Genomic DNA, 17348 nt, shown 5'->3' on the forward strand with positions numbered 1-17348 from the left:
GTCCATGGGACCCTGACCAATGTGGGAGACCAGGAAGAAATTCCAGGTTCCTGACCAGCCCAGCTCTGAACCAGAGGGTAGAAGGTCTTTTTGTTTCTTCGTCTCTCTGTAAACCTACTTGTCCAATAGAAATAAACAATTATTTGAAAAAATAGAATTTACTCTGAACAACACAATTACTAGAAAATAAAGATAGCATTTAATTTTAGGAGCATAGTGCTGATGACGTTTCACATACAGGCTTTAAAGAAATGCATAAACATATTTTAGAAAACCACATAGATTATAGTGAAATCAAATAATTTTCAAAAACATTTTTGTGATAACATTTTACTTGTAATTCCTGCATTTATCTTGACTAACATACATGCTTAAGTTCTCTGAATAATCAGGGTTTTTTCTCCATCCGACTACAGCATACAATTCTCCCTGTGTCAATTTTTGATGCTGTGAAAACCCTGCACGGGGCACTACACTGCCCTCCAAGGACCCCTGCCCGCCTCCTCTCGCAGTAATTAATCCTGACAGATTTTCCCAGTGAGTCTGTGAGGATCCTTAAAGTCTTTTCAAAACTTTGCTCCAGGCAGCCAGTCGAAGTCTACTCTATGATTTATGAACAAGGAAGTAAGACATGTCATTTTTTTCATGCTGAGAAAACTGAATCAACCTAACAGATCAACGCAGGTAGAAAAGTTAAATAAATTATAATATTAGTTAAAGCACATCTGTAACACCATAAAAATGCTTAAAATAAAGCTTAATGATGTCAAAAACACACCTGATATGATGTTGAGAGTACAAAGGCAAAATAAAATATTTATAAACCAAAACAGAAATTATGTAAATGTAATCACTTATTTGTATAAAAATCTAGAAGGAATATCATAAACATTTGCAACAACCTCTGTAGGTTATTTTCAAATAATTTATTTTCAAATAAATTTTTCATTTTTTTCTTCTTGACACTTGAACTTTTTCACAATATTCATGAGAATGTTCATAAAATCACAAAAAAGTATATGTAAAATATTTCACATATGAATATTTCACAATGCATTCCAATGGCAAATATGAAAGAAATACGACAGGCGCCATGAGCCAGCCCACGCTACAAAGTCCCACACCCTAAAGCTCATCTTCTTCTTTGACATATAAAGAGTACAGCCTGGCTTTCCCCATCACAGCTGCCAGGATCCTCTACGCCAACAGTAACACTGTTCTAGACAACACAGTAGAAGGAACGGGGTAAGTTAACTTTCCAAAGGGAGCTTGGCAGTTTCAACAGACAGTATGTGAGTGCTTTGATAAGTGTAAAAAACTCAGATATTAAAGCAAATTTTAAGTTTATAAAGCCATAATTTACAGGACATCACAAAAGACACATAAGAGGGCCCGGCATGGTGGCCTAGTGGCTAAAGTCCTCACCTTGAACATGCCAGCATCCTCCTTGGGCGCCAGTTCTAGTCCTGCCAGTCTGCTCCCCATCTAGCTCCCTGCTTGTAGCCTGGGAAATCAGTCGAGGACGGCCCAAGACTTTAGGAACCTGCACCCGTGTGGGAGACCCAGAAGAGTTCCTGGCTTCGGACTGGCTCGGCACCAGCCACTGTGGTCACTTGGGGAGTGAATCATTGGATGGAAGATCTTCCTCTCTATATGTCTGACTTTGCAATAAAAATAAATAAATATATATTTTTAAGAAAACATATAAGAATGGATGATGAGAATGGCAGGGATGATAAATAGTCAACACTCTCAGAATTATGCCTCCCTTGCTGGAACTCCAGGCATTAATTCCCAAGATCTTACTCAAGTACAACTCTAGCTTCTCCCTGTTTTTTGTTTGTTTGTTTGTTTTGTTTTGTTTTAGCTTCAACCACCATTTCTCTGAGACACATGGCCTTAAGTCAGATGTGCCTGGCCCATCTGTGTGCTGAACTTGGTCACCCTCTGCCTTCAGTGGGACACTAGAACTCTACATACATAGCCCTTTTCTTCCTTGGCCCTGCTGGCCTTTCACACACTCAACATGACCACCTTGGCTCACGCTGTGACTCTCACTCACAAGGCTTTCTGATCCTGGCGGACTCTGGAATCCCGTCCCTCCCACAATACAAACAGCATCTTCTGACATCACCCCTCCGTCCAGACCCTTGGTATGCACCTTCACATCTCAAACACATCTGTCACAACACGCTCCAAATGTACATGCTGTCCTAATAAGGAAAACTAGGGGGAAATGGTGCATTCAAAAAATTTTCAATCCATAGCATATTTGCAATAACAACAACAAAATAAATCTGAAATAATCAACAGTCAAGTTATTTGCATTTTAAGTTAGTGATGTGGTGAAACTTCAACTGGCAACACTATGGTTCATTCAATTATTTCCTTGTCCGAGTCAATGAATATAAAGTTCATGGTCTTTACAGAAAAATCCTTATCTCTTTGACCTTTCCTAAAGGTGTTTTAATTTCCTTTCTACCACGGATGATCATTTAGTCACTAATTTCACAAAAGGCTTTTCCAAATCACACTCTGAAAATTGACTAAGAGTTATACGGGTCACATTCTGCTACACTGTGTTATAGTTGCACATTATAGTAACACTAACAACGCAGAAAGATTCTGTAATGACATCTGAGTAGAAGAATCCTAATTAAGGGAATGTTTCAAGGTATTCCTTTCAAATATTATACAAGTATTTTAAAAATGACAAATGTAAACTTTAACTAAAAATGAAAGCATATGCTCCTTCTCCACCAATTGATATAAAAGTTTGGAATTTCTCTAGGTCTTATGTAAGATGAATAGTTCAAGTCCTTTTATTTTGTTCTACACGTTCTGACTAACGAAGAGTATTTGGTTTAGTTCTTCCTCCAAAGTGGATGCACAAAAAAGTCGCGCCCCTGCTCTCTTACACTATTTCGATAACAAAAATAATAAAAAACTGTACATTTTACTAACTGGGAATCATCAGTAGCCTAAAGAACAGTTTATACATATTTCTGGAAAATAAAGAATATATTTACAATGCTTGGGGAATTTTAAGAGCAAGAAAAACTAGTGGAGTAATAGCTGTGCTTGCACATGCTCTCTATTCCCAGGAGTGTTTTTTATCTGTTTAAATTAACTGAAATTTCGCAATATATGGAAATACAGAGCTTTCATAAAATTCCACATATCACTTTTTATATATTAAACTTGTTGGGGGTTGGCACCGGCATTTGGCGCAGCACCTGAGACCCACTCTGGCTGCTCCCATGCCCTATCAGGTGCCTTTGGTCTGAGGTGAGCTCCAGTCTGGAGTCCAGTTTCCTGCTGCCATGCTCCCTGGGAAGCAGGGAATGAGGGCTCACAGAGCTGGACCCCTGCCAAGCAGTGCACCTGCAGTGAGCTTCTGCCTGCCGCCTCTGAGCTCAGGCCTGTCCCAGCCGGAGCAGGCAGCTGAAGGGCACATCTGCAGACAAGGGAGCTCTCTCCTCCCCACCCTTCTCCTTTTGCCTCCCAAATAAGTAAATAAATCAGCTTAAACCCTTTTACTTATGTATCTGTAAAGATGTATTTATTTATTTGAATGTCCATTGGAGAGAAAATACAGAAAGGGAAGGCAACAGAGAATCTGTCTGTTGATTCACATCCCATGTGGCCACTATGACCAGCAGGGCTCACCCAGGCTGCGGTCAGGAACAAGAGTTCCTACCAGGTTTCCCATGAGGGTCACAGGGGCCCGACCACATGGGCTCACCTTGTTTCTTTTCTCAGGCCATCAGCAGGGATCTGGATCAGAAGTGGAGCAGCTGGGATAGGAATCACCCATCATGTGGGTTGCCTTCATTGTAGGCAGCTTCACCCGCTATGCCAGAATGCCAGCACCTGTCTTACATGTTTAACCCTATTGTTAATCCCTTCAAAGAGAATTTCAAATACTAGAATCCCCAGTGCAAGCACACGATAGATGCTGGATAAACACTAGCAGATAAAGGCAATCTCTTAATTAAGAAATGTGGCAGGGAAGGAGGGAAAGGTGGCTATCCTCTCAGATCAGCACTTATGAATAAACAACACTGCTTCCCTTTATGTTAATAAAACATTTTTTAACTGTAATTTACAGGTACAACTTAAAAAAATATTTTCATCTAAGCCTTAATAGTTTACAAAAACCAATGTGCTCTAAAGATTCTAAGCAGCCAGCAATTTTCTAGTTATCCATACACAATTTACAGATCTTTTAGAAGCCAATTTTTGGGAACACGTGCTCACCAGATGAAGCATTAGCCTACTGAGGGGAAAAGCACTATTTTGAAACATAAGTATCTTTTCAGGAAAGCCAAAACTTTCTTAAAAGCAGGCTATACTCATGTGACTTAATATATATAAAGATTAATGTTATAAAGCATGATTGAATATAAACTCTTGCCTATTAGAAGATTATAACAATTGAAAACATGAAAGAATGGAGACACAATGAAGGAAGACCAGACTGAGAACTCACAGGCAAGGTGCAAGCCAATCTGCCTACACTGCGTCTTGTCTGAAGCACGCCCAGGCCCTCACAATACAGCAGCCCGAGCTGGTACTGCTCACACCGCTGTGCACTCCCTGTCTCCTCTGTGCTTCCATTTCCTCATTTCCCAGAGCCAGAAGGCAGGTTGTGACATCAGCACCGCTCACTCAGCTCTCAGGCTGTCACCACCTGCACCTATTCACTCTAGGAATCCTCTGCCCGCTCTTCTCCCCTTTCACTCAGCACTGATTCCAAGACTGAGCATCCTAACAGACGCAGTCTTGGTTCTCATCTTGCCAACAGCTCTCTTCTTCTCCAGCTTCATTCAGCACAGCTATCTATAGTCTCCAAATGGGCTTCAACTTAAAACAAGATAACGAGCTCATCCAGCGACAGAAGAGATAGCTCCAGCCCAGCTCCTGCATGTGCATACTGGGCCTTTGCCTCTCCCCCGCTGCCTGAGATCCACTGCCTGCAGCCAAAGGCCAGTCCATGTCCTCTGTGCTGTACACCACTGACTTTCACCGCTAAATGACTTTTCCCCTAAAACAGCCTCTCTCGATCTGATCATCACTGCCATCACCAGGGGACAGTCTCACGTCTTCAGAGAAAGGATCCCTTGGTCATCACCCCTTAAGTCACCAAGCCACTGTTGGCTCGTTAACACACAACAGTCACGTCTCAGGGTTTCTGAAAACAGCCCCATGGGAGTCACCACATGCTTCCTGTCTAACCCCCTCTCCTTTCCTAGCCATGTTCACAAAGAAAATGAGGAGTAGCCTCCCGCTCAGCCCCACAGGAGGACAGGCTTGGTAAGTACTACAACTGAGACTCAAGTGTCTCAAAGTGATAGAATCATCTACACAATTTGGCAAAATGTAACAACTCTTCTTAACAAAAAAGTGTAAAACATACCAATTCTATGTTAACACAAATGCATAAAAACCACCAATTATAAAGCAATCAAGTGGGAAATCAGAATAAGGAACATCTATGAATAACCTTTAGGTCAAGCAGTCCATGTTGTTGAGACGAAAGACTCAACGTGCAACATCTCAGTTCCATCATCTAACATGGGACACATTTTATGAGATACTTTATGAATCTGCATGACTTAAGCTTCAGACCATGGTTAGATTCCAGGATTTATTTCCACGTAATCTTAATCGACTGCCCAAGAAATTCTGTTCTCAGTCTCTTTAGCTTACTTCAATTAACTCCATAGGACTTCCTTATTTATTGTATTTTGTGTTGCATTTTGCAGTTATCTAAATTGCTCATAATATTGACTGAATGAGTAAATACATAGGAGAATTTGCTAGAAGCCTGTGACATAAGCCTGGCTTCCATTCTAAAGAAGTAACTTACAAGCAGACAAGAGTAGTACCCAATGTGAAGTAACCAAATTTCTTATTCAAATTCCCAACGTTAATAAATGAAATGTCTACTCAAAAGTTAGTTCTCATGAGTACTTAAGTAGAACCAGGGAACATTCTTTAAGGAAACAGACTTACAAATATACTGTGTATTATTAGCAATCTCAGAAGACATCAATTTTCAAAATAGTTTTTCTTAATCTCAAGTCATACTTGTAAGAAATGTATTTAGCTTCACTTCACAGCAAAGGACAAGGTGGGTGGTGTCAATTAGGCCATGGGCAGTCAGGCCATGGACCTTGCCTCTGGTACATGTCTGCTTTCACACAGGCAGACACCTCCCACAGAATCCAATTCTCAGCCTGATTCAGGGCCTCAAGCATCTCCACCTCCTGTTCTCAGGACAGACTGACTTTCCTCCCTGCACAGAAAATCCCAGCTTGCTCCCGAAATGCAACAACAGAAATTTAATCATCCAAAGTATTCACTAAAGAGTATACAGAAATCTCATCATCATGGGTGTTGAGAAGCCAGTTCATTCATAGCAATGCAATCCATCAACCCTCAGGATTCAGACACACGATTCACTTGAAGAATGCAAACTCAACTGATACTGACTGTGGCCGTTGTTTATGGTTCACTGGTGTTTTATTTGCCTAATTTTATTTTTTCCCCTGATCCTCTACGTCTTCAGGCCATTTTTACCTCTGTCTCATTGGAAACACATGTCCCAATCAATTATTTGCCAAATTTTATTTGCTTCTACATTTCTGCAGATGTTCATAAACAGGTAAATTATAAAAACATTATTAAGGTTTTTAAAAACAGAACAATGCCAGCTAAGGTAATTTTCAATATAAAAGTCATATTTTTTTTCAAAGTTAGAACTATAACCCAGTCATTGTTATAAAATATTTTATAGAAAGGATATGCCATTTTGAAATCTTAATCAATCAATATTCTTTCACTTTATGACATCTCAAGTATCATAATTTCCTTATTTTTACATGTCCACATATAAAAAATTCTGTAATAGGCTATTCACTGATTCACAGTGTATGAGCAAGCATGATCATTGCAATGACTACTAAAATGTCAGCAGCAACAGAGCAGTTAACAAAAAATTTATAGCATTTATTAATCTTGCTAATTGGATTAAAAAAGAATGTGAATTTTCCCAAGCCTTAGCCTTTAGCCAGCAAATACTTCATTCCATTTTTTTTTTCTTTTTTTAACTTTGGTCTGCTTCGTAGATGAAAAAGAAACTATTTTTTTTTTTAAAAACTTACTGTTCCTGACTAGTGCATTCGAGTGGAAACTATTTCCATGCACTCACTGCTTGCATTTGTGCACATATCCTTTGTCTACTTCCAACTACTTTAATCACTTTTCTCATTACACTAGGATGTCTTCATGTATTAATTTCATCAACCCTTTAACATAACACTATTGCATATTGTCTCTTGGCATATAATTTTAATGTTGATCTGTACATTTCAATTTCTATTGTTGTCACTATTCATGTTGCCAAAATACATCAGTCATTCATGAACTGTGTCTGACTTCCATGTCTTAACTAACGCCTTCCCCACTTTGAAATTATATGACTATCTTCCTAGTGTTCCTACCAATGTGCTTATTGTATTATGTTGGAAGCTAAAATAGCTTTGCTTGAGATTTCTCCATGGATCTATTGTGAGTTAATAATTTTAATTTTCTTCCATAAATTAGGCCAGTACTAAGCTACTACTTTTACTTAACTGGAATTCTACCTCTAAGTAAATCAGATGTGTGCATATATATTTTCATTTGTTCCATTTATGTCCAACAATGATCATTCTTTTCCTTTTTATCCAAGGGTCCTGGCTACATGTGTGGTAAAGCAAAATTTATCAATTTTCCTTGCATCCTCATACATACATTTATGAATTCAAACAATATTTAATATACCAGATTGATCCAGTTTGCCACAGATATGAAACACCATCCACACAATACTGATTGGAATTGCCAATCTGCTGTGTAGTATTTGGGACACAGTAACACTGTAATGACACCAGGCTTCCCTGCAAGGGATTATGACTTTTTTTTTCATTCTGAATTACTTAATGTCCTTTGATAAAATATCATAATTTTCATCACCCAGGTCTTGTCATTTCCTTGTCAAATTTATTCCTCTATTTTTGTTAACACTGGATCACTACTCAAACATTAGAACCTTTCAAGAACCGAGGTCATAACAAACTAGAACAAAGCCGGAACTTGAGGGTGCTGAACACTGTAATTTTTTTTTCTCATTTCCCTTTAAAAACAATCAGAAAACTCAATAGCAGGCTTTTGGAAAAAAATTGTTCAAGTGTTACATGGTAAATCTAAAGCCAGTTTGCTGACCCTTTTCACAAACTGCCCTATCTGTCGATCCAGTTCTCCCTTATGGATACTTAGCCACACGTCACCTGGACTCTTGACGAATAGTGTCATCAATCCATCTACCAGTGGGATGTTCCCATAACTGTAACACTGATAATTTGACACTTGACGAGGTCTCCCATCTTGATGCAGAATCAGGTTCCTCTGCAGCCCACTTCTTTTGCAGCAGAGGGACTGTCCCCAGTCGTTCATTTCTACTGCCTTCCTGCAATGTTCCAGGGTGGAAAGGCTACGTCCCCTACCCTCAGCAATCCGTATGGCCAAACTTAGGCAACGGTTCTGTGCCAAATACTGATTTATTTTCTAGCACGTGCTTGAAGAAAAGGTGAAGAAATTGTCAATCTTCCAACTTATTAAATTTTTATCACTTTTTATTTATAAGAAACATGACATTTATGGTATATCTTTTAGATATAATATACAGTTTTTACCTGTATCTATTTTATGGAGAAGTTGGAAGAAGAGTCCTTCAGGCTTTGATTTCTTTGAGAAAGAAAGCTCTGAAGATTTCCAAATCTGTCTAGAAATACTAAGAAAACTAATTTGCCCTGAGTTGATATATTAATTTGCTGTCATGCGCGCCAGTTACATCTACACAGGATATATTCTGACACTTTGCCAACTTTATATTTTCTAAAGACAAATTATTTGGGTTCCTGTATTTAACAGTGTTTAGTGTCAGGTCCAGCAATCCAGCACTTCACCAATGAGGAATTTTGAATGAAAAATTTCTTCTCTGTTTGGAATATTCTTGCTTTCCAGGAAAGCAGTCTAAATCACGAATAAAAACAGGGGGGGGGGGTCAATGCAGTTGTAACCATACATGAGACTTATTTATGTAATGAATTCATAAATATTTTGCTATAAAATCATGATTTTCTACCCACCCAGTTGTATCGTGTGCAATACAGTGTTTCAGTGTGCCCACAAGCATGCCAAGGAACTGAAATGTTGCTACCTGCTCTTTGACAGAGGCCAGGATGGCAGAGGTGGTTTCCGTTTCAGAGCCATCCCCATTGGAGGTGTTTAAGCCAGGGCTCAGGGAGCTGGTCTTCTCTGAGGCTGAAGAAGGCTGATCTGGGACAGGCATAGCTCCTGCAGTGCAAAAAGACACGCTCAGCATTAGTGCATGCTGTCATTACAGGGAGTGCACACTATAAGATAGCATAAACTACAGAGAAGAAATGTGACACAATTACAGAAGGAAAAACACTTAACTAATGTTTTCTCCTGATACGAATCCCAACCAAATTCCAGAACACATGCACACCTCTGTGATTTTTTTAGCAACATTGTCAGAAAATGATGAAAAGGTAAATTACATTACAGTGTGGAGTAAAGAGATAAAGCAGTATTGAGTCTAAGAAGAAATATAAGTTCACATGCTTTAGGCAAATGTACTGCTTGTCTACTTACATATTACCAGCTCAAAAGAAAAGAACCTATTAGATATCACCCTTTGTAAAGAAATAACACAAAATAAATGATCAACATCTTAGCAGGGAATAAAAGAGATATGTGGAGTACCCCTAAGAGGTTAGTTAAATTACGATACAGAGTAAATACTTAGGCCACTCACAAATATTTGCCAAACTCCAACTCACAGCAGACAAACTCTTGAAAACTGGCAAGGCTGGCTGGCCACAATTTATTTTGTCTGGATTTGTTTTTCAAGAAAAGCAGAAGCTCAAATAACATTAGCCTCAATACATAAACAGATACACATACAGGCTCAAAACAAGACTGCCAAAAGCTCTTTGGCTCTGTCTTTCTTGTATACATAAAAGAAAGTGCAGGATTCTGAATTAGTATGTAACCTTATCAGACTCACATGCTACGATTCTAACCCTGAAGGTGAGAGAATCAGGAGTTGGGGCCTTCGCAAAAGTGATTTTTCTTTTGTTCACGAGGGTGGTTCCCTCATGACAAGTCCAAGAACAACTCCTATTCCTTTATAGCTTGTGTGGACACGGTGAGAAGGTACCCAAAAGGTGGCCCTCGTCAGATGGTCAGCACGCCATTAGCAGGATCTTGGAATTCCCGGCCTCCAAAATTGTGAGGAATAACCTCTTTGGTTTATAAGCCATGCGGTTTCTGCTTTTTGCTATTGTTGTTTTATTAATACAGCTTGGATGCGCTCAGATAGCAGCCACAGTATTTGTTTCATAGGTCATTTACAAATGATCATCAACAGAAAAAGCAATAATTAAGGACTTTTTCATAAAGTATTACAGAAACCTCACATTAAAAATCAGGAAAAAACACAAGTTATTTTCTTGCTTTCTATAATAATCATAAATGTTCCTTCTGGAGCCAGAGTGAGTAGCTTTCTAAGAATGTTTCCTATTATATTGTTCCTGAGCAACCTGGGTTTTCCACTGACTTTGTTCTTATAGCAGCCCCTGTCCTGTATTATTATCTCAGTAATAATTTAGGTGCATACAAGTCCAATTAATTTGAATTATGGAATAAAGGTGGTCAATCAAATTTCTCATTAAACATTCCAAGCAACTTTTGATTTTATTTTAATTTTTGGAACTATGTTAATTATATCATCATTGGGACAAAAAATAGCAATGGAAAAAATAAATGTTACAAACATGGAATATATGAGGGGGGCTGAGGAAATGACATTGGCAAAGCAGAAGCTGAGTAAGAAAAAAAAATTGAAATCAAGAATCATTTGCTAAAAGGCAACCCTGGCAAAAAAAAGTCCTCACATGCAAGGTGAGGACTCAAGTCACTAGGCTACCACACCAGGCCCCATACACACTTTTTAAACTACTGCTGTCCAGTTACTGGTAAGTGTGGGTTTCAGCACTGGCCACCTTCAACACAATGTCAAGTGCTATGTGTCATGCACCCACCCAAGATTCGTGGATCACAGTTAAGCTCTTCCACTTTCTAACTCAGACAACTTCCTTTCGACACAATGTGTTCTCTCTTCCTGAGTTACTCATCCTTTCAGTGTGGAGTATTACCTCTTTTCCTTTGAAATCTTGTTTTTGGTTACTTGAAGGACCCTTGTGTCCTCAGGTTTTCATGTCACAATTTTCTGTTTCTTATAACTTCCAGAAAAGAAGTCTTTCTGCCTCAAATTCTGGCATTCTCAGATTCCCAGCATGCCATGGGACTCAACAGATAACCCATTCGTTAGGCCTGCACCACCAGTCACATGCAGGCATTTAACATTAAGTTGATTAAAATTACATAATCAGAGAGCCAGTATATTAGTTGCAGGATTTATGCCTCGAGCACCCCATGCCATATGTGACCTCTGGCTGCTGTGTGTGACACTGATCATTCTATCAGGCTCTCCTGACACTGGCCTGAACCACTCTCACTGGTCAGTTCTCCAGGGTATCTATCACTTACTTCCCCTAACCTGGCTAGAAGTACTAAGAAGTGATTACAATGATATATGGGAGACAACTGTCAGTATTGCTGACGGAATCCATCCGATATATGAGACACAGGTGGAGGAATAAAGATGACGCCAAGGCTTTGGTCAAAATGACAATATCAGCTAAGATGTCCACCGTGGACGTACAGACCTGACTACGACCTTCAATCCCAAATTCTGCTGCTGAAATTGGGTTTCTTATTTTTCCTTCTTTTGACACTTCTGTACCATTTACATTAGAACTGCAAGAAACTTCCAGATCCACTTTCACATTCCTTCCTTTACCTTCAAACAAGGACCGGTTTTCAGACTTTGATGTAAACTTCCCGAACCTTCTGCCCCTTCACAAAAAACCAGGTATGTGGCCACACCTACCCTTGTTTCCTTCTGTCTTACAGATCAAAGACATATCTCCCATCTTCTCTGATATGCCCCATTTGTAGCATTGATACTATGCTCTAAGACACACAAACAGTAGTACAATACTCTCAGCTCTATGGCTTTATTTCCAAAACTGGACGTCACATTCATAATACGCAATCACCTTGCATCTGGATATATAACTGAACAGGTCATTAGAATGTTCTAAATAATGTGTATGGATATATTTATGTATATGTAAAATTTAATGTTTTTAAAAGGAAAATGTATATTAGCATATTTGATTTTATAAACTTACACTACATGTGTAACATTTAAAGAGTGCAAAAATTGAAGAATAAACATGACCGTTTTTTAATAACACTGGAGTCCACAGAAGGTGAACACCAGTACTAATTACTAATATTAACAACAATATTGAATGCTCCAGTTATCAGTCCTGCCTTTTTTAATGTTGCCTTTCTTCTTTCTAACTAGTATCTGTGAATGCTGAGAGAAACAGGCACAACCCCATTCTCACTCAGCTCTTCTTTGTTCTCACAAAAAACACAGCCATACCGGCATCTTACTTTTCAAAGAGAAATTTCAAAGTATTACTAGTCATGTTATCAACACTGATATCATTAAAAGTCATTAAGAATCACTGCAATTAGGGCTTAAACTAAATTTCTTTAGTCTATGTTCCATTTACCACACCAGCTCAGTATCTAAGACATAGCAGCTCAGTATCTGCTAAGATATAGTTAATATATATTTGTTAAGTTAATGTATGAACTAGTAGACTAAAATCAATAATGGCTGCTTACTAGAGCATGGAATGTAAGTAAAATAGACACTGCATTAGGGACATTTCTCTGATACTTGAAATGTTATTCATTTACTTCTACTCAAGAAAATGCTTCTAAGAAATCCTAGGACTGCTCAAAGCCCGACAATGCCCACTGTCGGCAGCTGGCCCCTAACAGTAAACTCATCACTCAACCAGGCCGCAGGCCTTCTGGACCTGCTACTTGGAACCTGCAAACAGAATCTGGCAAAATGTATAGAGAACACTACACGAGAAATGGCAGAAGCAGCGCCGAGCCTTGTTTTGACCATGCAGCTGTAAGGTTGCCAGCAGGCAACACCCGGTGGTACAGAAATGCCACGTTACGTGAAGAGGTATATATCCCAGGAGCTAGACAAGGACACAAGTCATATGTCACTGCAGTGCAAAACACAAGTACAGGGAGAACTGCTGGGCCGAGTGCCGAGTTCACATACCAGACTCAGGGGACAATGGTTCCATCTGGATGTCCAGAGAAGCAGCAATGGTGGCAGGCTGGGCACAGGTGGGAGGGTGGAAATGTGTCTGTGTCGCTGCATGAGTCATTAATTGTAGAGGAGTATCGGCCAGCGTGGATATCACTGCACATTTAAGGCCAACCTGAGCTACTTTTCTTCCTGGCATCAAGGAACTGAAGATGCTTCTGTGAAGGCTACCACAAGCAGGACGGACTGATGGTGCTCACGTGTGGGAGGAAAACATAAGTAGCCTAATTCAGATCATGGGAATCCATGAGGATGGCGCCCCCAGTCTCCCTCTGGCTGCTTTCTCTGACAGTCTCATAGTTCTGTTTCCAGCAGCACAACTCAGGCATTCTCATTTAGTCTTGAGGACTATCAGGTAGCAATTTTAAATATATAAGAACTGGTGATTTCTAGAAAACAAGCCAATGAATAACACCAAGTAGTCACACACACACACACACACACACACACACACACACCAAGCCCAGCCCCAGACGAGTTTATCAGCTAAGACAAAACAGAGCCAAAGTCCAGCAAACCAAGGCTCTGCTGCTGGGAGTAGAGACATTGCTCCACTCAACCAGGTCCTCTCACCCAAAGAAAACGGGAAAATCTGCATGAAGAAGCTTCCCTGGCTGACAATGGAAAGACATGGTGTAAAGAGAATCAGAACAAATGCGTCAAGTAGCAGGAATAATGACCACTGGGCAGAGGTCCAAGGACCATCAGGAACACTCCCCAAAATAGGAAGAAAACTGGAGGCTAGGCTGTGGGGAGATCCTTGAAGGCGATGGTGACTGCATTTGTCAATGATCTTAAAGTCGCTAAATAATCAATTCAGCATGTATCAGATCACATACCCTATTGATTGTACCACGCAGTCAAACAATTTCAGGCATTCCATAAAAATTGTGGCACTCCAGTGGGCCAGTACAAACAGGTGGGAAGCAGTTGCTCTCCATTTGAGTTCCAAGAGATCCACATTTCTTTTCCTCTCAGAGAACACTTGATATACTTCCCTTAGGCAAAGCCGTACATGTCTCAGATGAAATGTTCTCTGGAGCTTAAACCCCGAATGGGAAACTTCCTCCAAGAATGGCCCCACGCGAACCCCAAACATGCTCCAAACTCATGAGCACAACTTCCTGCCCTGCCTCCACTGCCTTCCATACTCCCCCTCCAATCAGGTCTGCATGCTCTACTGGGTAAAATCAACTTTCACCAACACTAGGATCACAACGTGCTTTTCCGCCAAATTTAGTTGAGAAAATCTCCATGTCCAAACTGGATGTTTCCAAACACTTTCTGAGACAGAAAATATGTTTTGCACTATGACTCAGAGATACTCTGCCACATATTTTAACTGAAACAAAGCTTCATGAAAGAAGCCTTGTAACATGTGACAAACGTGAGCAGCGTCTTTTAATCTCTGAACTTCTTTTCCTGTTCTACTATATTCAATTTCAAGAAATATCTTAGGGGTTATGTTCTACCCTGGTACCCACTGAGCAGAAATCACTGGCTGGGCAAGTTCTTGCGAGCTGTGCCTGTTACAGGAGGCTTTGCTCAGCCTGTCCCCTGCTCAGCTCTCCAGAACCAACACCTCAGCACCTTCTCTCCTCATGACCTCTATAGATTCTCCAAGCTTCATGGCATCCCTAGCACAAATGCCCTCACTCGGTCCTGCGCGCGCGCGCACACACACACACACACACACACACACACACACACACACACACAGCTCCATTTCAAAGGCCTGTCTGTCAGGCCTCGTTCCTCTCTGCTCCTTGACAGGCCCTTGCACACACCTCTGCAGGCTCCCAACCACACACATCACTCTATCTTTGCTGTATCATCATACCTCTCCTTAAACACTGCATTTAGTGCTTTGAGTGCGAATGGTCACACCTGTTACAGCTTAAAAAAAATCTGATGTTTTGGAAATCAACGTCTTTTTTTCTCTAAGCCATTTAGGATGGATTTCTTGTCACCTGGTTTTTAATGTGTTTCTCAATCAATAGTGAACTCAATATCTTAGATTTATGGAAATACCATAGATTTTATATTTTATGCCTCTTACAACCGTTCATTAATTATTTTCCGTGTGGAAACGGTGTTATTGAGATTCACAATCTCTGAACCGAGAAACATTTCAGGTAATGAGGTGGTCTCATCAAATGGTTACAGTAAGTATAAACTGAGAGAAAATGTGTAATTCATCATTAGCTCTATCTAAAAACACTCTAAGTATTTCTAGATTTATAACAGGAAATATCCAAATTAATGTGATAGAGCAATGCAGAACATAGCCAAAAGTGAGTTTCTGCCACTCACAGCAGTATCTTCACTCACCATGGAGAGAAGTCTGGATATGTTCAATAATCATGAAGAGACAATATAAATTTCAGAGTTTCTCTTTACTAAAAGATATATCATGACTCCTTTCTGGAATCTACAGGTATCGTCACTTCCCCAGATAACAACAGCAAGTATGTGCCCAGATCTGATGGGTCTGTTTTCCACCACATGGATACACTTCTCCACATTCCAGAGAAACAGTCTGAGACTGCGCAATGACAGACCCATTTCAGCAACAGGAACTTGCCAATAACTGAAATAAGCATATTCACTGAAATTTAGGCTCTCTGAGTGTGTAAAGAGAAGTGCTTAGGCATCCTGCAATAAAGAACGTCAGCATGCCTGGACTATTCTTTTAGCTGAAAGGTTAAAGTATGCTTAACCAAGCTTTGTGTCCAGCGCTCATCAGAGTGTTTAGAGCACTGTCACTGCCAATGGTCCCATATCCAAAGTTCTTCTCCACCCAGACAGACACAGAATCCATCTCACATCATGCATCCCTGCAAACACTGAAACCAGCATCAAAGTTCAGTCAAGGATGGCCCAAAGCCTTGGGACCCGGCACCCATTGCGGCCACTTGGGGAATGAACCATTGGACGTAAGATCTTCCTCTCTGTCTCTCCTCTTCTCTGTGTTTCTGACTTTCCAGTATTTTTTAAAAATCTTTTTAAAAAGTTCACAAGTGAAAAACAACCTGCATTTTCAAATAATCTTAATAATATTTTAAACAAATATGCAGCTTTTCATTTTACAGTCCTGTGCTTAACTACTGGATTATTGGATTCAACACACACACACAAAAGCATGATCTAAGGCCAGTGTGCAACACTTAAGCTACAGTGAATTATCAGCTGTGACTGTCACAAGCTGTTAGCCAGAAAGGCCCCCACCGCCAGCTTCACCCTGGCCCACAGCGTGTTCCTACTTCCTTTACTTGAAAGTGTCCACTCAAATCATGGCAATTTATTCCTCACATTGATTGCAGATCTGCAGCTGCCACTTCACAACTGCTCACGATACTGGAGCTTAACTTCTTTTTTATTTTGTGTGTGTCTAGAATTGCCATCAATGTGCATTCAAAGACAAAAATCACACAGTGTGAATAAAATCTATACACAGCCAATACATTCAAGCTATTGCAGCAAACATTTAAGTTTCAACTTTAATTACAGAACATGAAGTTTTAACTAATACACAACTTCAGTCATTAACACTGACTTGGAAATTTTCCAAGAAAGCATCTCTACCAACCATAAAAGAATGAAAAACAAAAAGCAAAAGTCAGTGGAAGCATAATAACTTTTGACAACTGTCAAGACAATGTAAAACCTTTACTTACAGAGGAGAAATTTTGAAGCTATGTGATATAATTTGATTACTGTGGCATACAGTTTCAAGAAAAGAGTAAGTTTTTTGCTAGACTATTTAATCACATTCATAAAATAAGCTTCACAGTGCTTGTGAAGGTTACAACAAACAACTGCTTTCTGTGGACAACTACATACATATTCATCAAATAACACACTTTAGAGATTTAAGTATCTTATATGAGTAAATAGTTTTAAATGGACAAATAATTGGATACTGTGGAAAGGTGATTACCAA

At 39.7% G+C, this 17348-nt stretch overlaps 1 protein-coding gene across 2 annotated transcripts in view; it reads right to left on the minus strand.

The window, feature by feature from the left end:
• Positions 1-17348, minus strand: part of CTNND2 (catenin delta 2) — a 661272-nt gene that overhangs the window by 539695 nt on the left and 104229 nt on the right. For both annotated transcript variants that reach the window (XM_040977415.1, XM_040977414.1), the window contains exon 2: positions 9269-9405. In XM_040977415.1, the coding sequence (XP_040833349.1) occupies positions 9269-9405 (137 nt within the window). The remainder of the gene's footprint in view (positions 1-9268; positions 9406-17348) is intronic.

This window comes from Ochotona curzoniae, unplaced genomic scaffold, assembly GCF_017591425.1.
Source record: "Ochotona curzoniae isolate NIBS_2020 unplaced genomic scaffold, NIBS_Ocur_1.0 contig_2754, whole genome shotgun sequence".
Taxonomy (NCBI): Eukaryota; Metazoa; Chordata; class Mammalia; order Lagomorpha; family Ochotonidae; genus Ochotona; species Ochotona curzoniae.